The sequence below is a fragment of the Cryptotermes secundus genome, unplaced genomic scaffold (genome assembly GCF_002891405.2).
Source record: "Cryptotermes secundus unplaced genomic scaffold, Csec_1.0 scaffold505, whole genome shotgun sequence".
NCBI lineage: Eukaryota > Metazoa > Arthropoda > Insecta > Blattodea > Kalotermitidae > Cryptotermes > Cryptotermes secundus.
The window spans coordinates 648,665-673,860 of record NW_019740659.1 but is presented as its reverse complement, the minus strand read 5'-3'; the positions used below and the strand labels follow the sequence as shown (position 1 = coordinate 673,860).

At 38.1% G+C, this 25,196-nt stretch overlaps 4 protein-coding genes across 14 annotated transcripts in view; 2 read left to right on the top strand and 2 right to left on the bottom strand.

Moving 5' to 3' along the window:
- The window catches only part of LOC111872458 (protein Aster-B), a 49,460-nt gene extending 42,780 nt beyond the window's left edge, over positions 1-6,680 (top strand). For 7 of the 9 annotated variants that reach the window (XM_033754709.1, XM_033754708.1, XM_033754704.1 and 4 more), the window contains 2 exons: positions 508-628; positions 5,749-6,570. In XM_033754709.1, coding sequence (XP_033610600.1) covers positions 508-628; positions 5,749-5,925 — 298 coding nt within the window. In that variant the 3' untranslated portion in view covers positions 5,926-6,570. Of the gene's footprint in view, positions 1-507; positions 629-5,748; positions 6,571-6,637 lie in introns of those variants that run through there. The other 2 variants (XM_033754705.1, XM_033754707.1) reach the window with 2 other exon arrangements.
- An 11,451-nt stretch (positions 6,681-18,131) lies between these two features.
- LOC111872467 (ubiquitin-40S ribosomal protein S27a) lies at positions 18,132-23,454 on the bottom strand. Its single transcript, XM_023866418.2, has 4 exons — positions 23,352-23,454; positions 19,712-19,836; positions 18,589-18,806; positions 18,132-18,332 (listed from the first exon to the last, which is right to left on the bottom strand). The coding sequence occupies exons 2-4, from the start codon at positions 19,812-19,814 to the stop codon at positions 18,183-18,185; spliced, it is 471 nt and encodes a 156-aa protein (XP_023722186.1). The 5' UTR covers positions 19,815-19,836; positions 23,352-23,454; the 3' UTR covers positions 18,132-18,182.
- Positions 21,747-23,033, bottom strand: LOC111872466 (ribosome biogenesis protein NSA2 homolog). The gene is made up of 2 exons (XM_023866417.2): positions 22,919-23,033; positions 21,747-22,648 (listed from the first exon to the last, which is right to left on the bottom strand). The coding sequence occupies exon 2, from the start codon at positions 22,627-22,629 to the stop codon at positions 21,850-21,852; it is 780 nt and encodes a 259-aa protein (XP_023722185.1). The 5' UTR covers positions 22,630-22,648; positions 22,919-23,033; the 3' UTR covers positions 21,747-21,849.
- Positions 23,455-24,072: 618 nt separating the features above from the next.
- The window catches only part of LOC111872464 (exostosin-2), an 18,929-nt gene continuing 17,805 nt past the window's right edge, over positions 24,073-25,196 (top strand). Inside the window, exon 1 of one of the 3 annotated variants that reach the window (XM_023866414.2) lies at positions 24,073-24,178. The gene's annotated coding sequence lies outside the window, so the exon portion shown is untranslated. Of the gene's footprint in view, positions 24,404-25,196 lie in introns of all 3 variants that reach the window. The other 2 variants (XM_033754710.1, XM_023866411.2) reach the window with 2 other exon arrangements.

Here is a 25,196-nt window from a genome sequence, read left to right as displayed (position 1 = left end):
ATCTGTTTCCACTCTCGGGTGACTTAAGCTATCCAGGTGACTGCCTGACTTCGGTTATTCAGTGACTAAGATCAACTCTTTCTAATCGACTAAACTCATTGGGTGTGTCTAAGTTCATCACCTGATGATCGGGAACTCACAAATTCCCAGTTTAATATATGGTCATGACAGTGCTTCAGAAGACAATATTTTGATTACCTGAGTAACGAGCAACTGTTCAGAAAGATCGTGCCCCATTGGGCTAGTGTTTGGAATGTGATGCCATATAGTCTGGTAGATCATTATGAATGTTTTGGAGGCCCCTGCAGCCCGCATCTCCTGCCCAGAGGATGGGGGCAGCAGGGGCCTCCAAAAAATCTGTAACAGTCTACCAGACTACACTATGGAATATCCCAGAGGACGGTAGTATTCCTAATCATTGTAGGGAACCTCATACCTCATATATCTGTTATATTATGAATCAGTTTCCCTATATTAATCTCACTGAATGCAATACCAAAATTACAGGCATCCCCCAAAATCCCACGACGAGTGGCTACGCTTGCTGCAGCAGCAAGAAGCACTTCACAATATGGAACTGCAAAAATGGCAGAAAGTACTGCAGGCCGCTGTGCAGCTCTTGAGACAGGTAAGAGGTTTCTGATTGTGGAATGTCAGATATTATTTGTGTGTATGAGACTTCGTTATGGATAACAGGTTGGGCACTTGAAAGGGTACTTGTAAGATCTTAACAGTTTCATACAAATCAATTTCAGATTGTATTTTTCTAAGTAAATATAAACTCTGCAGTTCTGAAATTTGGCACATATGTAGCTGAGGATTCTGTATATTTGCCAACTTCTATTTGTACGTGGTTTACTTATAAACATACTTTTAATAAAAAGTATTATTTTTTTGGATGTGACACCATGTGGTTCTGAGGAGTGTACTGCCTCCATCTTCAGGGTCAGAGATATGTTAAACAAGCAAGGAGCAGGCTGAGCTGCCTGTTTTTTTGCTTGTTGCTTGCATAGGATATCTTCAACCGTGAAGATGGAAAAATTGCTAAACTACATGGTGCAATCCAAAAGTTCCCGAAATATATTAATAAAAACTATTACATCTTACCTAGATCTTATTCTGCACCATCACCTTCAAAGTAGTCCCCTTGGGAGCGCATACACCGATCCCACCATTTCTGCCACTTTTCAAATGCATCCTGGAAGTCTTTCTTTGTTAGGGTGTTTAATATCGTTTGCGTTTCCACTTGAATTTCCTCAACTGTATCAAATCTTCGCCCCTTCAACTTGATTTTCATCTTGGGGAAGAGAAAGAAGTCGCATGGAGCTAAGTCTGGCGAGTACGGTGGGTGGGGAACAACTGCCATCTTGTTTTTATCCAAAAATTCCTGCACAATGTAAGCTGTATGTGGTAGTGCGTTGTCATGGTGGAGTACCCAGTCGTTCGTGCGCCACTTCTCTGGACGTTTTCTCTTCATGTTCTCCCTCAAACACCTTAGAACATCGCGATAGAACTCTATTGACTGACCAGGAGGGACGAACTCCTTGTGAACAATCCTGTCAATATCAAAAAAACAGATCAACATGGACTTAATGTTGCTCTTGACTTGTCGAGCTCTTTTTTTTTGGCCGAGGTGAAGAAGGGCTCTTCCATTGCAACGATTGCTGCTTGCTTTCAGGGTTGTAGCCATAAACCCAACTTTCGTCACCAGTGACAACCTTCGAAAGAAAGTCTGGATCCTCTTGAAGCTTTTGCTGAAGATCCCTGCAGACTTCCAAGCGATGCTGCTTCTGTTCATTTTGCAGCAGTCATGCCACAAACTTTGCTGCAATCTTCCTCATGTTCATTTCCTCTGACAAAATTCGTTGACATGTACCATAACTTAGTCCCAAGGTGTTACAGAGGTCTTGGATGGTCAGTCTACAATCTTGCAGAATCAGATCCCTAACTTTCGCGACATTTTCTGGTGTTTTGCCCGTTGACGGCCATCCCGAACAATCGTCATCATCAGTCAGTGTTCGGCCAAAATGCTTATACCAGTTGTAAGTTTGTGTCTGGCCTAAACTGTTTTCACCAAAAGCTTGCTTCAACATTTGGTGCGTTTCTGCAGCAGTTTTCCCAAGTTTGAAACAAAACTTTATACAGTCACGCTGCTCTCTCAGGTCATCCATCACAAAACCGCAAACTCACGGAAACACAGCAATGGAAATACGTTCACCAACAATAAACCCAACCACTTAACTCGACGCCGCTTGCCACGCTGATTCAAGAAGGATGTGTGAGGAGACACCTAGCGGTATTTCGATGTACTCATAACCATTCGCACGCAAAATTCAAATTTCGGAAACTTTTGGATTGCGCCACGTACATGGCATCACTAATATGAGAGTCACAAATGCAGTTTACTTTTTAAATCAGTCTTTTTTTCTAAGATGCGGCTTTTCAAAAAACTGGTGAAAAGACATAGCTCATACTTTCTTGGATACAGCATTACCTTGCATAGTCTGGGTAATCGGTTCTGCCAATATCCCGGACTGTTTGAAACCAGACTAATCAAGGAACTAGATACATACAAAAAAAGATAATTTGTTCCCAAAAAAAAATCTCAATTTTTCAATAAATAAAACGTGATTAATAAATTCAAATGTCTTTGTTAGATAAACTAGCAGTACCCGGCCACGCGTTGCTGTGACTCAGTCTGGTTAAATGGAAAAGAAAGAAAAGAGAAAGCACACGTTTCTAATATGTTTAATTTCACAATGCTTGTGGGTGTACAATATTTTTTGTTGTTCCACTGTCTCTGCAGATATAGAGATTGTCTGGTTTGCCGACTCTAGAACACGCAACATATAATTGTCCATGTGAGAAGCAATCCATGCCTAGATCTAAACCGCACAGTTCTAAAGTTTGGCCCTGAGCTTTGTTGATGGTGATTGCAAACGCCAGTCGAATTGAGAATTGCAATCTCTTAAATTGAAATGGCACATCCGTTGGAATCATGGGAATGCGAGGAATGAGGACATCTTCACCTTTGAAAGGTCCTGTCAAGATTGTTGCTTCTACGACATTGCTCAATAATTTTTTTACTGCAAGCCGCGTGCCGTTGCAAAGCTTTGGCTGGTTGATATTTCGCAACATGATAATTGGCACACCCATTTTCAATTGCAGTACGTGCGGTGGCATCCCTGGCAAATCGAGTGAATTCAAAATTTCTGTTGGATAATTAACCACTTCATCTGCTTCCACAACAGTGTCGACGGACTTGTACGTGACTGCCTCGCATTGAATGTTAGACTGAATGATATTGTTAAGTTCGTAGACATCTTTCTTCTTGGCCGCAAGAATAGCTCGTTCACTCGGCCAATCGTGATTCTTATAATTGGTTTGAATATTGGGAAATACTTTTTCAACCAATTCTTCTTTTGACGTCACTAAATTGCAGAAGTTATGAGACACTGAAATTCGTCCTGAGGTCAGATCAACCGGCACCTTTCCATTCCCAATTTCCAGCAATTGATGTGAGAATATCTAAGCTGATCGATCGTTTTGCAGCTGGACACGCATATTTGTAGTTATTTTTAACGTCTTTACGTGTCGCCACAAAGTAGAGTATTTCAGGCAAGCATTTATTTCGTCCGCTGGTGTCGATCGAGGAATTACAGGTAATGTTTGCCTGAAATCTCCTACAAACAATATTAATGCGTTCCCAAATGGTCTGATGTTTGCACGCAAATCTTGCAATGATTGATAAAGAACCTCGAGCGATATTTTATGCGCCATTGTGCATTCATCCCAAACAATAAGTTTGCATTTCTGCAATACCTTTCCCATACCTGATGCTTTGGAAATGTTGCATGTGGGAGTTTCAATGAATTGCATGTTCAATGGCAATTTCAAAGCAGATTGAGCAGTTCTTCCACCTGGTAGCAATGTTGCAGCTATTCCGGATGATGCAAGAGCTAAGGCTATGTCATTTTGGGATCGAATTGCTGCCAGAATCAATCTAATTAGGAACGTTTTACCAGTTCCTCCTGGCGCATCTAAGAAGGAGATTTCTGCAACCCTGTTATTGACAGTTTGCATTATTTGATTGTAAATGCCTTTTTGCTCAAGCGTTAGCTTAGGAGTATTTGATTGCACATACGACAAAAGATCACCCATGTTGTAATTTTGTTCACGACGCAATTCTACATTGAACGAAGCAGCAGGAGATTGATTCAGTGATGGCATTCCCAATTGATTGAGAACTTTGTTCGCGATTTCTAAGCACAAATCTTCAGTCATTATCAAAGCTTCGTTGTAGATTTCTGCTGTGAAATCCATGTTCATATTGGAATTTTCCTTCATGCAAATCCTTATTGATGTCGGCATCGGGTACTTCAGCGCATATTACATCGTCTATTTCGTTTGAAGTGATTTTGTTATAGAGCCAGATTAGTATATGTGCGTGTGGTGATCATCTTTTTTGCCATTCCACTGAGTACATCTAGCAGCGCACAGACCCAAACACTTCATGTTTTACCATGAAATCCATCAGCGATTTCAGCTTCTGTCTGAAAACACGTGCTGTGATGTCGTGCCTATCCACCGGTGATTGCCCAGGAAGTAAGAGCTGTTGTATATCGTCCCAAGCTGAATTGCATGTGAATGTAATGAATAGGTCTGGACGCCCGTAGTGACGAACATACACAATTGCATCTTGAGCGTACTCATGCATATGACATGGACTGCCTGTATATGAAGATGGCCAAATAGTTAGTCTTCCAATGTTAGTTGTATTACCGTCATTTACAACTGCATCTCGCAATACCAGACTAACTTCTTCGGCGGTTAATTTCGGACTGACTGCTCCTTGTCGAAGCTGGGCTATTTATACCTCAGCGGTTGCTATACAATGCCTTTGGTTGTCTATCACAAGGGAAACGCTGCTTTGTTGATTCCGCAGTTCCTACGCAACGACCCATTGTTATTGCGTTGTCTCTGTGGGAACGCTCCGTGTATTCGTCATAACTGTGGAGATTCAATACAGTATCTTCCTATGTAATGGTCTGTTCTAGCATTTCCATAAGGGTGACTCTTCTGAATTCCAAATTCCAATTCTGTTTTTCAAAAGAAGCATGTTTTTACCTGTCACAGGTGTGACATCTACATAATAGGTATATAAAAACGCGCACATTCGAATGCAACGTTGTGTCAAAATTTCGAAGCAGTTGGTGAAGAACTTTCGGAGATTTAGGATCATGAACAAACGAACATTTACATTTTTATTTATATAGATTTGCTCAAATAAAATTTAGTTTGTTTTGAAATTTTCAAACTGGACTATAGTAAATCCAGACTGATCGAAGCCGGACTATGCAAGGTATTTCTGTATATGCGTTTGGACCACCAGAGAGTATGCCGATATTTCCATGAAAATATCACCTGTGTGGTTTTGTTTAGGGAGATTGTCTCTGTACATTACTCATTACTCATTTTAGCCATCGTCAAGAAAACAGCAATTTTGTGTTTTAGAGGCCTTTGTGAAGTGGCTCCTATTTTTGGAGCTAGAATGTTCATATTCGCTGGTACTGGCCTATAATGCATAAGTTCTTGATTACCAAATATGAAGAAAAACTGTCCAAACCTTCAGGTGCTAATGAGGGATACAGGTGGCATTCCCAAAGCCACTGTTTTTATATTCACATATGTTTGAAATGTGTAAATCGATCCCAGTCATAAGATCAGTTTGCTTTGTGCTGCATTTAGACAGAAGAGTCACTTAGTGAGCTGCAAATTGCCATTAACCCTGTGGTGAGTAAGAAGGTGCTGTCGGTCCTGAAGGATGCATTCACGGAGGAGGCAGCTAAAGCTGAAGTGGAGCCAGTAACACCGCAGGCAGATGTAGATCAGTTAAAGGTACCTGACCCCGAGGGAGAACTTTAATTATTGTTTGTAAAATGTGTGATCATCTTGCCTGTAGGATAAGTGGCTCAGGATACATACCCAGCAGTATTGCATAGCGGAAAGTATTAGTTTCGGTATCTGCTGTGGGTTACAGATACATTGTAAAGTATGTCGTTTGAGCCCACTGTATGAAATATATGTAAATTAATAAATATTAAATTATGTGAAAAGAATTGGATGGTCAAATATAGTTTAATAAGTTCTATTTCCTCTACCCCTTCCCGACTCCTGTGTTGACATATCTCACTGTTTCACATGCAGACTTAAGCTCTTAGGTTATATTGATATGACAATTTTTTTTTATTCAGCTGCCATCTCTTTTTGAAAATTGAAACTCTCTGCTTATGTACAGGTCTTGTTTTAGTGTAACCATTGGCATTTGAGTTGTAGAAGAATATTGTGATATGTTTGTTTTATTCTAGATAATTTAAGAAAAATTTGGAAATATGTCACTATCAAGAAGTGACGGACAAAATACTTCAGGTAGAGGGATAACAGAGAAGGAATTAACAGCAGTTTATCATATACTGACACCTAATATTATTACCAGCTGGTCACGGTAGCCGAGTGGTCAAAGGCATGTACTGTCTTCACTCGCTTGGAAGCTGGGATCATGGGTTCAACAGCCACACAAGGCATGGATGTTTGGTGTATGTATGCTTTTATTCTGCTTGTGTTGTCCTGTGTTTAGGTAGAGACCTCGTGACGAGCTGATCACCCGTCAAAGGAGACCTACCATCTGTAAAATGATCATGAAACTGAGAAATCATTCCTATGCCCCTAAGTGGGAGCAAGAGGAGAGAGAGAGAGAGAAATATTATTCCCAAGCAATTCAGATGTAATTCATATTCATAATGTATTAAATATCAGATTTGTAAGATGGTAGTGTGAACCCATAAATTACAGTATATTTACAGTTTATTCCATTGCATCCTGTTATGTAATTTCACTATGTAATTAAAGAATATCATGTTCACAGTGTCACAGTGCATATTTATCAATAAAATTCACAGATTGGGTAACATGTTTCAGCGCAGTAGTGCCATCTTCAGGCCTCAAATACCCAGTTACAATACAAGCATAAACAAAACATGAAAACTTTGATATTCATTTGTAACTTTCACAAAATTGGTGAATTATAGTGGCTTGTTGTCTTTATGTTAAACTTCATAAAACTGGTGAATTATGGTGGATTTTACTCTGTGTTAACTTTCACAAAACTGGTGAAATGTAGTGGATTGTATCTGTGTTTCAACCTTCACAAAATTTTAAGCACACACACACACACACACACACACACACACATGAAGAAAGAGAGGGATACCTTTATTTTTATTGTTGGATTCTTTGACTGTAGGTTATAGTGTAATTCTTCCTTTATATACAAACATACACACATATCTATTGTAATATCCCTTTTGTTTTCTTTTTCTCATAGTGTGAGAGAATGAAAACTATACACGCATGTGTGTGGGCGCGCGCACACACACACACACACACACCCCTCCATTAGTATTGGTTGTCTTAAAATTGAAATCTACAATTTTAATTGTATCTCATCTGGCTCTATTCACCAATTTTGAATACACATTCCAATTATTTGCCTTTAATGTGAAATCGAAGTATTTATATTTGACCATCCAGTACAGATGTAGTGAGTGAGCCCATTGGAATTGTACACTGTGCACTGAGATGTCTGCTAATTTAGGTTATGTTAACTACATTTGCAACTATATGTCAGCCACTGTCAGAATCTTAAGATTACAGTATTCTGAGTTGTGATGCCCTATGGATAGGTACCGGCATTCTGGAGGAACCCTGGTATCTCTGTCTTTTATGTAAAGGCTTCTACCCTGAAGATGGTAACAGCAGGTTTTTCCAAAATGTTTGTACCTACCTACAGGGCATCATATCCCAGAAGACCTTAATCTTAATATATTCTGCCATGAGAATCTGAATTGTCAAAAGTCAGACTGGTTTATTTAATTAAAAACAGGTATAGACAAGTACAGATGTTTTGTTCTTATTTCATGACATTTGTTTTGAAATTTATGAATCAGTTATATATACAGATTCTCTGAGCTGTCTCAATAGTATGCTAATGGGTTAAGGATTTGTAAGAAGTTCTTAAAGCGCTTCAGACTATACTGTTGCACTTAAACTGGGCTGTAGACCTGGGTTCTTGTGATTAATAATCCTGACATTTGTGCTTTGTATATTGCTTTAGGATAATTGCAAGAATCATCAATAATCTCATGCCAATTAGTGCAGTATAGTGTTTGGACACTAGTAAATATATTCTTGCCAGAGCACAGAACTGAGGGAAAAAAGAAAGAAAAGAAAATAGAAGGCTGTTGATGCACTGTGACTTGCCTTAAAATATTATATTTGTGTGTACCATGTGATAGTAATTGAAAACAATGAACTTCCTATTCCCTTTTACCCCAGTCATTTTGGTGTTTATTTTCTTGTCAGATCATACTGGGGGTGCAGTTTCTACCGAGCTGCTTAATCCCTCAGTGCCATGTGATATTTGACTCTTTGCCCACTAAGGTCCACTACAGAATTACGTGTTGCAAACACCAGAGCTACTGTGGGTTTTGTGTGCAGTTGCACAGAATTACTACCATACTTTCTGCAGATAACCTTCAAATAGCAAGAGAAATATTTCAATTGAAAGCTCATTATTTCTTTTGAACATCAGTATGTTATGCTTGATTCCACCTATTGACAGAAATGTTATACTGACTGAATAACTTTTGTCAGTGTCTTCAGCGATGATGGTTTTAACACATACCCCCAGTTGATCCAGTTGGTATGTGGCATGCAAAAGGTTGAAGGTCACTTACTTTTTTGGACAGAGGGTGGTGCTAAATTACTAAATTGAGCTATAGTTGCTGCTGCTCACTTTTATTCATGCAGTATCTGGTTAAAGTCAAAGCTGAGGCACTGACTGTCTTGTGTTCCTCGCTGTGCCCGTGGAGATCTTAGCATAGACCTCCTCACTCCTTTCATGTTCTAGATACACAGTCCTCTCATTTTATGTGATGCAGAAATAACATCCACACTTGATATGACATAACTGAATAAGAGTTCTGGATTCTGGGATATAACACCATGAAGTCCATTGAAAGTCAACTGATGTTGTGGAGGAACATGTCGCATCCAAAACATCGGTTGGCTTTCAATGGACTACACAGCATTACATACCACAAGATAGAATTTTCGTGACCACTGAAGTCAGAGCCTCAGATCATGTATAATTAAATGGCCTGTACCAGTGGTTTTATTTAGGAGAATTAACCCTTTGCAGTCCTCTGGCTGAAGGTTTCTAATGCTGCAGTTTTACCATACCGGTCAATTTTTAGAAACCTGCTGACACGTTATTACCATGTACTCATTGTTATATTTTTGCTGTTTATATTGTTTGACATTTATTCTAGTAGTTCATGTGTAGCAATAAGAGATGGCAGGAGTGTTATATTTTGCCACACTGTGTGTGAGTGATATTCAAAGGTAAAAGGATGGAAGAGGGTTCAAAACAAAGCCAACTTCTTGAATTCTGTTTCACATCTGGAAGAACTGAAAATCTGAATGTTATTTAAATAAATTAGACCTATGAATACATTTTAAATGCTAAATTTCTTTCATATGTGATGATGGTAGATTAGAGCCATTACACTTTCATCAGCCGCAGAACACACGCACTATAATCTTGCATTAGTGTACTGAGAATAAACTGAACCTCATGCTATACACTGTGATCTTCTGTGTTGCCTGGTAGATGGTTACTGTTTTGGAGAAAAATGTCGCCTCCATCTTCAGGGTTTCCTCAAGGCATGTTGGTACAGTACCTGCCTACTAAATTTGTTACAAAGAGTAGAGTTCTGTACAGGTACGCTAGTGATAGGACATATGCATCATTACAACATTAGAAGTCTGTGGTAACATCACTAGGCTTGACTACGCAAGCACACATTTTAGGGTTTCCCCCCACACCCCTTCATTCCTTTGTAGATACTGGAATGAGTGAGGGTGTATGGCAAATTTTGGAGAGGATGGGGTCAAGCTGATGTGAATTGGAGTGCAAAGAGGCAAAGAGGGGCAGAGTACAGTTTGAGTGAATATGATTTCCATTTCTTTTCAAAATTGTCCTGTCCAATATTATGTGATGTATTTTATATAAGTCATTAAATGTAAATCAATAGAGAATCACCCTCTTACAACATTAATGGTTTCCCAGCTCTTGGGATATATTTAATGGTTGGGCTCCTAGTTGAAGCAGTGAAGAAGTGTTTCATAACAAATTCAGGTGACATAATCCAGAAAGCCACCGTAAATCTCATGATGTGTATTGCACCTTTGCCTGCATTAGGTACACTGCACTGCATCTAGAAGCAGCAGACAAAAAAATAAGAATTACTTATATCAGAATTGAACTGCATCCATAATATACAATCTAGTTGACAAATTTCTTTGGAGTAATGAGCAGCATGATGAATGCAATCCTGTTATTTTGTATTCAGAGAAAGCCCTCCTACGGTAGAGATTTTCACTGTCCTTCAATGAAGAGATGGTGAGGCAGTAACCAAGACCTGTCAGTGTGTAATGTGTAAGCTCAAAACATTGTCATGATTTTGGAGAACTCTTACAATTACTCTTGGTACCTTGAAGTAGTTGGTTGAGGGGCTATGCTACAAGCCAGAAGGTTGCAGGTTCAAGTCTCGATGAGGTCATTGGATTTTTTTCAGTTGACCTAATCCTTCCAGCCGCACTATGGCCGTGGGGTTCACTCAGCCTCTAAGAGAAATGAGTACCAGGAATTAATTAAATAATTTTCCTAGGGAGCAAAGCGCGGCCGGCGCGTAAGGCTGACAACCTTACCACCGTCTTTGAGCCAATTGTCTAGATAATGTAGGACCCTCAACGTCTCACAACCCTATGGGCCTTCACGGCCTGGTACAGGGATAGCTTTACTTTACTTTACGTTGAAGTTTAATGTGACCCTAAATGAACAGTAGAATAATCAAGATAAGTACTATCCTCTACTTGCCTCACACCCTCATCATTGGAGGGTAATATGTGTAGAATTTCAGTGTGTCACACAGTTAATAGAGCCTGTAGTGGCTTTTACAAATATGAAATGCAGAAGAACATAATGTTAATATTCAGAGATGAAAAATGTTGACTGCTGGTCTTCTGTTCAGTATAACGATCCTGAAGATTGCCTGAAATGACTGGCTGGAATATGGACGGAGATGTCGCATTATGAAAAGTCAACCTGTGATTTTTCGGACCAGTAAAGGGGGACTAAAGATGAATAACACAAAACTCTGTACTGCCAGTTATATTTCATACTTCAAGTGCAGTATCCTAGTCATTTTAGAGGAAACTGCAATTTTTCCCATAGCCCCTCATCACCGTTTATGCACAGTATGTGCAATTGGTTACTGGCAGTGACATGGCACTATACAGTTCATTAGTGTAGCAAGGAAACACATAAGGTGAGAATTAACTAGTGTTCATCATAAATCCTGAAGAAAAGTGTCCACTTGGAAGGCCTGGGCCCAAATGGGAGGGTATTGTTAAAATGAACCTTAATGCATTTACTGCCATGCCTCTAAGATCTTGCATGCTGCATCAGTAATTTTTCCACATGCAGCATTCAAAGCTGCAGTCAGTATTGAGTAATCATTTTTTGCTGTGGTAGTTTCTGTCTTGTAACATACACTCCAGTTATTACTTTTCAACAGAGATATTTGTTAGTGTAGTGCACAGTTTATCATCAGAATCTATATTTGTTTCATAATAGAATGAGGTAAAATGTTGATAGTGAACATGTTTTATTTATTCTACTGTATTTCAATTGTAAAATCACACTTGTACAGCTTCTCTGTTCTGTATACTTAAAGATATGGAGAAAACATATAAATGCAAATTTTATTTGCCTATTTTCATACATTTAAGACTAAAACAACAGTATATTACAATAGAAGTATATAATATTGTGTAGTATTAATCTACAGGAGTCTTGAAATGTATTTACCAATGAATGTCTTGTTTTAAATGTGTTCAGTCACCACTGGAAATGTTGATACTTGTCTTTTTCTCCCTATCTTTGTGTATGACACAGCTGACAATGACTCCCATATAGGTTACAGTATGTATAATCATTCAACACGCTGGTAAAACTACACCAAGGATAAATGGATATGGGCAATAATATTTCTTTTTGTTACTTTTAATTTTAAAGAAATTTATCCATAGAAGACGCATACAGTTTTCTTTTGTGGCATATAACAGCCGCTAATTTCTCTATAAATAGAACTCAAAAAGGCTGAGTCTAATTATTTATGATGATGATGTGTTGCAGTAAATGTGACTGTTGTTTTGGATATTGTCCATTGTCCATTTTTCTAAAGTGTTTTGGAGACTGGATCTGTTTGTTGTGAGGTGTGAGGAAGAAAAGGTTCCTGCCCAGTTGAGCCTGTTGGAAATTACTAGTCTTGGTCACACGACCAGGACCACTTACTCTTCTGATGGTTTTAATAAACTTTGAACTCCAGTTCTTTCTCAAAAAAAATTTCATTTCCAAATTTATCTCTTTTGCTTTCTGTTTCTTTGTAAGTGTTCATATGTTGGCATTGTTTTAAAACATAGTTGTATGTTCTCTGAAATATTGTTAACCACCTGCCAGACTACAATGTGTCATCTAACCCACAACACCTCAAGAAGGATGCAATTACTGGCTTCTGAATCACAGAAATATACTCAGTATCATGAATTCTGAGTTCAGTGTTCCTATGTTTGTCCATATTTATTATGTTTATTTAGGAAATACTAAACATAGGAGTTCTAAAACATGTATCAAAACATTGTGATTACTTCTTAAATGATATTAATTGTAAAACATTATTAAGTACAATTTTAGGTAATTAAGAAAATATGTCATCAAATAAGAAGCAGTGTTCTTCAACTGTATTATCCATGACCAATGAAATGATATCATCTTTCTTACTATGGAAATTGATTCATGGACTTATCATAGGGAACAGGAAGAGAAATCATTATTTGAGCCCTTTGAAGCCTGCAATGCAACCTGGAATTTTGGTACCAACTCAGTATTGGCTGTAGGACCAGGGAGATCCATAGAAAACATTGAACTAGATGGATGGTCACAGTACCTTCTGGATGCAAGCTGACTTCTAACCATCTTTGAAGCCTGAAATCCATCTAAATGATATATACTAATTCAGTCACTGCTTCATAGGAAGGGTTAAAGATAATGTAAAGTTGTCCCTGTGTTTAACTAATTAAGCACTATACCATGAAGGCATATGAGGGAGTGGATGTATAGATCCATATTTTCTTGACCTCAACACTAGCTGGAGGTGAGTGGCCAGCTTCATGTCCCGGCCACTTTACTTTTGGGGAAAGAGGCCCCAGTACCCGTGGATAAGAGGTTGGGTGGACTCCAGAGCCAGTCTAGATGACATGGAGAAAATTCTTGACCCTACTGGGACTTGAACTCCAATCCCTTGGTTGTCCAGCCCATAGCCGGTCACTATACCAACTGAACTATCCTGGCTCAATCATAGGAAGGGTGGCCATACAAAATTAACACTTAAGATTACAGTTATCTGGGATGTGTCACCATGTATTTTGGTACATGCATGAATGAATGTATAAGGGGTGGGCCTTCTTGGCCCTTGCACCGCGGCCTACAGTGGTCTATTGTTACATAGTGAGACTTACAAATGAACCTGCTACTTCCCTCTTTGGAGTTAGTCTTCAACCTCTTCTCCATTTGCTGCACTCTCCAGATGACAGAAATCTTGATACCACTGCAGGGACCTGTACTGACCATGTAAAGTACAGTGGTCACTAAATGTACCACCTACTTTAACATTCAAAAGGTCTGAATTTTGCTGACACAGTGTATTTCTGTGTTTTATAAGATTCTGACACTTAACAGTGTTCATTTTCATGAACAACATTAACAGTTGGGGTTTGTAATGGAGGTTGCGTTTTCACTGATGTAGGGGTTAAGTTTTTATTTTTATTGTGACATGATGCCTGAAAGCTTGCTAGGCATTCCTACAGAAGCGAGCACATGCAACAACAGAAGACAGGTGTTTTCCATGGTCCACATCATGTGCGTTGCTACACATCTCTGCAGCAGTGAATGAAAACGCAACAGTATAGGAAGTGGTGCTTACTGTGGGTCCACCCCATGGCTATATAACAAGGATCTCAACACAGCTAATTAGAATTTAGTTGAATTCTGGAGTTGGCAGTTGCAGCAGAGAATCAAGAGAGTCAGCAGATAGAGGTGACTGAGAACAATGGCAGTAAAGGAATTAGGCTGTGCAAAGTTCATGGTGTGCTGCAGTGACAGTGAGACTGTTATAAATCTGTTGCCAGGATATGGCTAGTGAAGACTGAGAAGACTTAGCATGTCCTAGTGATTTTTGAAGTGTGTACGTTATATTAATGATAGCATTGTATTACTTGTGGTTATGAGTTGAGTGTATAAGGTGTCAATAAATCCTGTCATTGAATCCAAAACCCATCTAATGAACCATGCACCCCCCCCCCCCCCTACACATCAAGTGACAGTTTGGTGTCAGAAGTGGGATTGGATTGATTGATGGCATTGAATTGTAGGACTGAAGACAGCAGTAGGTAGTTATATTGTCAGCCTACAAAAATGGAACAAAATTACAGAACAGGTGATGGGACACCTGCTGGCCAAGATAGCTGCCATACAGGAAAATGTGGTTTCTCACCATGAGAAGAAGATGGCAGATGTGAGGGCCTGGCAAAAAGAGATGAAGACTGACTGAGAAGAGATGGAGGCAAATCCAGAAGAGATACAGTCCGAGTCAGAGTATCCAGCAGTCCCTACAGAAGACGCAGCAGTGGAAACAACGGCAAGAAAGGAATTAGGCTGTGCAAAAAAGACTTCATGTGTCATTTGAAGTTACAGTGAGAGTGTTATGAATCTGTTGCCAGGATATGACTAGTGAAGACTGAGAAGACTTAGCATGTCCTAGTGATTTGTAAAGTGTGTAGATCAGCAATAGCACTGTTACTTGTAGTTACAAGTTGAGTGTATAAGATGTCAATAAATCAAATCATCGAATTCAAAACCCATCTAATAAGTCAACCCCCCCCCAATACATGAAAATATTAATTTCAGCCTTCAAAAGGTTAATATCAACCCTGTGCAGTCTGTTTGCACATCCTGACTGCTTTTGTGACAACAATAAACATGGTGTTTCAATGTCTGACAATAATTTTTTGAAGTAGAATATATCCTATGGTCATGGCTTATACTCTGAAAAAGACTGATCCTGAAGATGGTATAATGGAGGAAAATATTTTCATTTTTATACTATCCTCTCCACATATGCACATGATGTCACTGTATCAAGATTAAAATCTTGCTTGGTCTATGGGGTCTTACAAGACAGCATGCATTACACACTAGTATTAATGTATATGATGTTACTTTGTATATTTATGTAACTTTGAAAGAAAGAAATTTATTCAATGTTATATTGCAACACGAATTTATTATATTTGTTGGGTTTTACATGGTAATGTTATCTTGTTATTCAGCTATTGAAATTAATTTATTGTTTCAATACATCATGTATAGAAGCTATTGAGACTTGTAACATCTGTTCACATAATATTGGCTTCCTGGTTAAAGAACAGTTTTCAAAATGGTGGTCAAAAGTGATTTTATTTCACCCAGTTTCAACACAAATACTAAAACCTAGTCATTCTACAGTAATGAATCAGTTCACTTGTTCATATGTATTTCCCTAAGAGTCGTTTTAATATTATCCCATCATCTTCTTTATATTCCTAGCAGCCACTTCTCTAAAGTTTGTTATGAAATTAGTGTATTTTCTGGTTCCCCATTGTACCTACATACTTATTCATAATCGTCTTATACTGATCACCCTAACAACAGAGGGACCTGTGCACAAGGTGTAAAATCCTCCATTTCATCTTGTTAGATCCAGATATTTTCATAAACACTTTATTTTCAAACTTTATATTCATCCCTCAAAAGGACCATATGTATGTCATAACACAAAAAGATTTTCGAACTTAATCCTAAGCATTTTCTGTTAGGCAGAATAGAAGTCATTAACTATTTGTAACTAAAAAACTGCATCTTTGCTGATGTTAAAGTGACTGGAGTATAAATTAAGATGCTTGATTCTCGTGTCAAGATTAAGAAAGTGCGCTTTAGATCTGATATCTGCCATTGTGCGATGCAGTTTAGACACACAGATGAAGCAAAAATCTTACTGTATTTTGCTGCATATTGGTATGAAGAGCAGTTATTTTGAACTCAAAAGTAGACATTTTAATCCCAGAAGCAGCTGTATAAATTCCTCCTCAGACTATACAGTCATTTTTTTTTTAAACTCTTCTATTACAATTTTAATTTCATGCATCCTGCCATGTTACAATATATACAACCTCTTTATTTGACCGTCACAATACAGCAAATATAGAACTTCAAGGACAATGCTCAGTATAGTTCTGCTACATGTTTCGGCCACAAGTGGCCATCATCAGGCAAACACACTTCAACAATTGTACACCATTGAACTGCAGTACGTAAAATTTGATACAATGTTATAAATCATTTAAGTTGATTTGTACAAGTATACAAGAAGTAGGTACACAATTTTATAAGAAACTCAAATTTACTATTCGACAGAAATGTATGAAAAGTAAAACCAACGACCGATTCGATATTATTAAACATCAATCAAATTTTAATTTTATATATGACTTGTTATTGTTTTAAATAACCTATTTATTGTATTCTTGTACAAATCAACTTGAATGATTTATAACGTATCAAATTTTACGTACTGCAGTTCAATGGTGTACAATTGTTGAAGTGTGTTTGCCTGATGATGACCACTCATGGCCGAAACATGTAGCAGAACTATACTGAGCATTGTCCTTGAAGTTCTACATTTGCTGTGTTGTGACGGTCAAATAAAGAGGTTGTATGTCTTATATTACATTTAGGGTTGTGTAGTTTGATCATGTACGTGCTTCCACAGAATTCCTTAGCTTCATGGTTGACTTACCTTATTCATACTGTTAGAATGACAAAATCAAGGATGAGATGGTTGGGGCATATAGCATACATGTGAGAGAAGACCTGGTTGGAAACCTGAAGAGACCACGAGGAAGGCTTAGGCACAGATGACAGGAAAATATTGTGAAAAATATTAAAATGATCTTAAACAGGATGAGAGGGTGTGGGCTCGATTCATTTGGCTTAGGATAGGCACCAGTGGTGGGTTCTTGTGAACACAGTATTTTAAAACCTCTGGGTCCCATAAAAGGAGCACGCGGTAGCGTAGTTGGTTGATGCACTATGCTACAAGCCGGAAGGTCAAGGGTTCAAATCCTGATGTCTGGATTTTTTTCAATTGACCTAATCCTTCCAGCCACACTATGGCCCTGGGGTCGACTCAGCCTCTAACAGAAATGAGTACCAGGAATATTCTTGGGGGTAAAAGACGGCCAGCGCGTAGGGCTGATAACCTTGCCGCCATCTATGAGCTGATTGTCTAGAAAATGTGGGAACCTAAACATCTCACAACCCTATGGGCCTCCATGGCCTGTTACAGGGATACCTTTACTTTTTACTGGGTCCCATAAAATGCTGGTAATTTGAGTAGCTGACCAACCGTTACCTCTTCAAGGATGACTCAGTTCCAGGTACTTAAGAACTGTTAAGCTATATCTCTGCTCCCTCATACATCTTCATGGTGTGGCATTTCATTAAACACAGGGACAAATTATCTTTACTACAAATGGAATTTAATGGATCAGGAAGTAGAAAATATTTTTATATTAATGCGTTTGAGCATGAAATTGTTTAAACATTTAAATTTCACTTTGTACCTCACAGAAAACGCACGTGTTTCTGGAAATACAACTGTTTATTCTGAGAACTGCATGTAATCCATAAATTTACTGAGTAATACAATTCTTACATTAAAGTGGGTGGTACATATAGTAACCACTGTGCTTTAAAGGGTTAAGTGCAGTATAAAAAAATAAATGGCCAGTGTCCAGTAAAGGATGTGGTTTGGTAGGGAAAGGGATATGTATGGATGACTGAAAACAAAAAATTATAAACTGTTAATTATTTTATTGGTGCACATAGTACATACAATTTAAATTCACTTGTCGTCTGGTTTGCTGAATACCAGGGTGTAACCGCACTTCCCACAGTAATGCCTGTCCGCCATAGCGGCCATGAAGACCCCAGCACCACACTGTTCAGAAGGGCACTCTCGTCGCAGGCGATGGATCTTTCCATTTTCATCCACCTAAATAAGGCAACATGGTGTCAGCTATACTGGTGAGCAGATTTTAATGTATAAACACAGATTATACAACATAATACTAATAGTGAATCATCAGTTAATATCATACAACAGGACAAAATATTTAAATTATAGATTTAAAAAACCATGATGGGAAATAAATGAACATCAAAATCAAGAGAGTACATAAAATCGCGATAAATAAATATATTTGGGAAATACATGTACTCCAATAGGAGTACATTTTTCCACTCATTACCTTGTAGTATTTCAGTACAGCAAGCTTGACCTTCTTCTTCTTATGCTTTATCTTCTTAGGAGTCGAGTAATTCTTCTTCTTGCGCTTCTTTGCTCCCCCCCTCAGGCGAAGCACAAGGTGAAGTGTAGACTCCTTTTGAATATTGTAGTCAGACAGAGTTCGACCATCTTCAAGCTGTTTTCCAGCAAAGATCAAACGCTGCTGATCGGGAGGAATACCTAAACAAATGTACAGGATGGTGGTAATATATACATGCTTCAGATCAGGAATAATCCCACTTCCAAAGGCTAATTTCTGTGGTTTGCAAAGCATAATCTGAAGGCCAACACTATGCTGTATATCTCGATATAATACTATACATCAAGTGAAACATATTCTGCCATTTTAAGACACAAATTTTCAACAAATGTCACAAATGATGTCAATCTTCTTTTACAAGTATTAGTCTCACACTAAGAATTAGGTCATATGACAATGTTTCCTCATGCTAAAGAGCCTCCACCCAACTCTTCAGGGCCACAGGATTTCATTTTAAAACATTCTATTGATTTCTTCTCCCTTCCCTATGCCAATGACTTTTTCCCCTAAAGTGAATTCGTGTTCTGCGAGGTGGTAGGTTTCTCAACCGTAACACTCTCAAATCTGTTTGTAAATGCTGTTTTTCGAACACTATGTGATATGAACTCATTTCTTAAACAAAAACAGAACAGTTTCACAAAATTTGCCCCTTGTGCCACCAAAATATTTTTCAGACAAAATTTTTCAAAAACCTTTGGTCTAATCCACAGAATTTAAGGGAACAGCATAAAAGATCCTCATGTCTCTAGGAGACCTCTGAGCAAAATTAGGCAAAAATTTCCTACCCAAGTAGTTTCCAATGCCTCTGGTAGTTGGGGGAAATATCAGGTACCAACGACCGACCTTGTTGGCTGAACAAGGCTGATAGCACGCACCAGTACCGGTAGGGTATGGCGACGGTAGATATTAAAGGGGGACGCACAATGGACCAATAACTGGTCTAAGTGCATGGGGAAACCCACCCCCTCTAATAATAATAATAATAATAATAAAGGGAACAGCATCAGCTAATCAGAACCTTATCCTTAAGAATATGTTAACCCACCTTCCTTGTCTTGAATCTTAGCTTTCACATTTTCAATTGTATCAGAAGCCTCGACCTCTAAGGTGATCGTCTTCCCCGTGAGGGTTTTCACAAATATCTGCATCTTGGTGTCTGGCTACCTTCTCCTGAAGAAAATAAAATGGGAAGAGTGAAAATCAAGCGACAATATTTACCTCTGTCTTTTAGTACTCAACAGCAGATGTTGCTAATGTGTCACAATGCAGACACAATGTAACACTGGCTTTCAGGTTTAGCCATTCTGTATGTCGTCGTTCAGTTCTGGTGTACACTGCATTTGCCATCAGCCAGCCCTGATTGTACACACATTTTTTCCCCCAGCACCAAAGTATTACTAACAACATAATCATCACTGTTTCAGATTTGAGATTCCAACAGCAGTGACTATGAAGGGTAGTCTTCCAAGTTATAACACCATACACTTCAAAAAGACACCAATGTTTCACAGGAACATACTGCCTCTATCTTCATATCTTCAGGGTCAGAGTAAGCCAAGTAACCAGTTCTGCTTCTGTTGCTTTCTTGCTTGGCTTAGTCTTTAACCCTGATGACTGAGGCAATATATTCTTCCAAGATGACAGGTTCTTCCCAAACTATGTGGCACTTCATCGCAGAAGACCATATACTCTTCATAACTGTAACAGATGCTTTTCAACAGATACAACACATTTAAACATAAAATATTTGTTTTCAGGAGAAATCTGGTCACACAAAACACATCTATAATGGCCATACTACATTACTTGTACTTATTTGCTAATTATTTCCTTTCTTTGACCAGTCAAAAAACTTGACCTTGATCATTTATTTTCAAACTTACAAACGACACACAGTATCACATAAACGGTTCTGTATCTGGTATTGCAGTCAGGGCTCACCGGAGAGCCCTAGGAAGACTGCATATGCACATTGGACACAGCAGTGGTCTGAATGCTCGGAGATACTGCACGCGCCTTTTAATAACAAGATCATATAATACTGTACTGAAGCATTCCATCTCCACTTCTGAGCAAAAATGAAGTAATCACTTAACAGACACTCCACATCATGTTGCACTATCTTCATATGCCTCCATAGTCCGCCTTATTTGCAAGTGTGACATTTCAGAATGTTTTGCTGTAAGTCATATTTAAACTGCAGCTGATTCCCTAACTTCAAACCTGGTTGATGGACGGAGTACACTCCACTATGCAGGTGACAAATTGTAATGCCTATGATTTAAGTATTCTAGAATGTCCAAGTTTAAGAGCTCAAAGTGTACTGCACATGCTGAAGGTACTATTAACCAAATCTTCCTGCAGCAAAGTGACCTGTTAACTAAGTTTATAAACAAGGCCTGTTACCCTATGTATGTGTTTACCAAATGTATCAATTATACAATAATTAATCCATTATGCATATTCAGTCAACACCACTACCAACTATAGGCTTAAAAACATGTCATGTAATAAGATTTCTGTGGTTCTTGTTCCCTACCAAAAATTCAGGCAACATAGGTTATGTTCTACAGTATCATGAAAACTATACAAAGTTGGCAGTACATTTCATATTACAGCTGTTTTCACTCCTCTGATACTATGTATAACATGCTCCCATTTAAAACCTCAAAATTAGATTGATTTGCTTTGAGAGCAATATAACTTGGCAAACCATTTCACCTGATACAAGGAAAATTATAGTACCCACATTTAGCTAGTATTAATGCTATCTTCTGGGACATGTGTAGTCCAGAAGTTTGCTGACATTTCAAAGTTGCCTCCTCTTTGCTTGGCTTCTTCAACTCTTAAAGATGGAGGCAATATTTTCCTCTCAAACATCAGCAAACTACCAGACTACATGGTGTTACACCCCACAATTCAGTACTTTCCATAGTCACCGCTGTCAGAACCTTAAATCCAACATATATACAATTTTACAAAGCATAAGGTAGCAGGACACCATCTTGTTACAGAGAACGATCCCAATGCGATAACTCTGCCTAGATTATGGGATACAGAATTCAATAAGACAACTCACACAAACTGCCTATACTTCAATTTTATTTTTACCTTAGTTTTGCATACAAATAGTAATTAACATATGTGAAATGCAAAATAAAATCTTGAAGACAGTCAATAACATCACACAAGTAATACTGCATTAATACAGCCATCATTTTCTGGATTGTTGGTAACCTGCGCATACTTTCCCCACACCACTTTACCTGCTTGTGTGACAAGACCCAGTTCACTGATATTCACTTCAATAATTGTACCTTTAGTGATCACCCCAAGAGATGTATACATTGCAGAGCTAGGGTTTTTCTTAACTCCAATAATTGGCAAGCAAAAAGTTGCTTTAAGCTCTGGGTGGGTAACATGAGCCTTCTTAAATCTCAATGCCATTGGCCGGATGAATCGTTCAAACTTTGGTGGTTTACGTGTAAAGCCTTCACCAACAAATGTTACTTTCGTTACCATTCTCTTCCAAGCTTTGCGTCGGGACTTTCCGGTTCGAAGAATCCTGAAAACTTCAGAATCAGCCTGTGCTTTAACTTTTGGAATAGGGACATCCCACTTTCCAGCTTTCTCCTTTCTCTTCTGTTTTATCATGTTGGAAAGTACCTTGGCACGAGACTGGACATCTCGATCTAATAGATAAACAGGTAATGCTCCTTCAGCTACTTTTTCATTTTTGTTCTTCACTTGTTTTTCTTCATGCATTTTGATTTTCTTCTTCATCTGAATCTTCTCTGATCGACGTTGCTTGTTGAACATTTTGGCTTTCAACCCTCTAAGTTTCTTAGCCCTTTCAGCCCGTTTATGAGGCTCACGGGCTTCCTTCTTTCTTTTGCGTTCATGGTAATCCAACCGATAGCCATACAGCTTGCGGTGACGTTCAATATACTCGTTCTGTGGCATGGTGATTTTATGTTGTTATCTGAAAAAATGAAAAAAGTATTAGATAATTGTAGAATTCTATCTTCTGGGATGTGAAGCCGTGTAGTCTGGTAGAAGTTCACAAACCTTTCAGAAAAACGTACTGCCTCCACCTCAAGGATTGCACCAAGCAAGCAACGCGCAACAAGAAGGCTGAAGTGATACTTCTACCACTACACTGCATTCAGATTTGGGCATATCAGTTAAAAAATATTTATGAAAACTGGCAAATATACCACTTCAGCTGTCATTCAGTGACTTTTAGGCTTACCTGGTACTAGAAGATTTATCTTCTTTTGCATTAAAATTTCACATTCTTCATATTTTAATGGCACAAGACGAATTAACCCTGTAATGTAGTCTCCACAACACCACAAATACCCAAATCTGAATGAAATACAAAACCAATACAGAAATCGCATGTAAATAATACCAGACTGTGCCAAGGTTGTACCCGACTTCTACCATATTACCCTCGAAAATTTAAGCACAACAAATTTCAGTCATGCAATCACGGTAACGGACTGCGGAACAACGTGGTACCTTTAACGAACACATTACATACCGCACTCTTAAAATAACCATGTCTTCATCATAATCGCGAACTACGGAACATAAGGGGAAAGTATATAAGTGATCAATGAGAATAACGTATCAATACTGTAATCATACATATTATTATATTCCGAACAACCATTACTCACCTAACGCAAACACCACATCCACTAGCCGAAGAACGTACAGGAACAGGAAGCAGTAATGCTCACGGAAAATGTAACAAATCTCAGAGTGCAGTCTCTACTCCAGTAATACATCATTTCATAACTTAAAAATTAGAATTAATACTTAATTCTGAAGGATTGTATTTTATTTCAGTAAATCTCATAAATTTATTTATATATATTTTTTTACATAAGTACATTTACTATTGAGAGTCACTTTACGTAGTTATTGGTGGAGCTACGTGTACCATGAAAGAGTATCATGGTATGATGCGGTTATCAATGTGTGGAGATGTTTCAAGAGACATATTCCTTACAGCAAAATTATCACTATATGGGCTGTAAACGAATAATTACAGTCCAGGGCAAGACTCTGATGCTCTTTTAAGCGCCGGGAAGCTACCTTCAACCGTCTTTCGAAGACACAGAAATTGTTATATTCCATTTAATTTCCAAACTCAGAAGTGGAAGCGTCAGCCTTCTAAAATACCATATGCTTTTTCGTAAGATGTTTGTTGTTCACGTATGTGTTTAAGAATGTACAGTCGTTACCGTCGTTACTATATGAAAACGAAAAAATATGTGTCTCAACCAGGAACTGAGTGCTATATCGGGTGCATAGTCGTGGGAACAACCCACGCGTGCCCACGGATCCACGGACCCACGGATCACCTACAATGTCTCGTGCATCTCGTGCATGCATTCTAGACGTTCTAGACGTTCTAGACCTTCTAGACCGAAGAAATGAAGAAGGCGATGGCTGTGTATTTGATGTTGACCGATATTGACCGCAGGAAGATTATGAGGAGGTACGGTTTATGTGGTGTTTGTTTGTAATGCTATATGATGTCAATAGCGGTCAATAGCAAAGTATCGTAAAAGTGGATGCAATTTATTTTTGGTAACCGTGATTTTCTAATTAATGACTTGAAGTACGAGAGGAAGTTTTTATTTTCTATCATTGCCAAGGCTGGAAACACAAATGCAGTAATATGGTTAGTTATACGAATGCTCGAAAATTTACGGAACTGAAAGTAAGCAGTATTTGTTAATCTTTTATGTTCCATCTCGGTATACACTTGCGAAATATGTGTAATTTGGGAAGTAGAATAGAAAGTATGATTTAGGATTTACATAAGGTTATGTAAATACATCTTGGGCGGTGCAAGGATACGAATAATGTTTATTTCATTCGTATATAAATTGGCATAGAAAAGGATTGAGGTGTATTTACATTATATGCAGTAGAGTTGGGTAATTCATTTTGGAAGTTGTTACAATATATCCTTATATCGTAGTATTAATTTCTGATAGTTATGTGTTTCACACTGCTGGGATAGTTATGTGTTTCACTCTGCTCCAGCACTAATCATTTGAAGTTATAATAGTAAGATAGCAGTGGACAGGAAATCATGATTGATACTGTATGTCTCCTAGAAAGATAATGTGGCTGTGAAAAGGAGTGCTCAAAACACTTATTGGAATCCGAAGTAAATTATAGTTTTGGATTGGTGCAGGCTGTGTATATTTGAATACTGTTATGATCACACAGTGTAAATAAAAGACATAAACATGTTTTCCATAAACCGTATGCTAACTACATTAGATAACAGGAATGTATTATCCAGAGTCAAGTTAATCAATAACCATTTTTCTACTAATTAAATTTTAAATTATGTTGTAAAAGTATTAATACATTATCTCTTGTCTCCTGCATTCTACAAAAATATACCATTATTAAATAAAATTTGCTTTCATTTGTTCTATATTACATAATATACTGTAATAAGATCTGTTAGATGTAACAGTTATTACTGTGTATTATAT

Bases quoted from the DNA above. Each gene is read 5' to 3' on its own strand.
- LOC111872467 (XM_023866418.2), bottom strand. From the start codon at position 19,814: ATGCAGATATTTGTGAAAACCCTCACGGGGAAGACGATCACCTTAGAG. The intron at 18,807-19,711 runs GTGGGTTAACAT...ACATTTGTTTAG, and splicing joins TAAGATTCAAGACAAGGAAG to GTATTCCTCCCGATCAGCAG. The intron at 18,333-18,588 runs GTAATGAGTGGA...TGCCTTATTTAG, and splicing joins CTGTACTGAAATACTACAAG to GTGGATGAAAATGGAAAGAT.
- LOC111872466 (XM_023866417.2), bottom strand. From the start codon at position 22,629: ATGCCACAGAACGAGTATATTGAACGTCACCGCAAGCTGTATGGCTAT.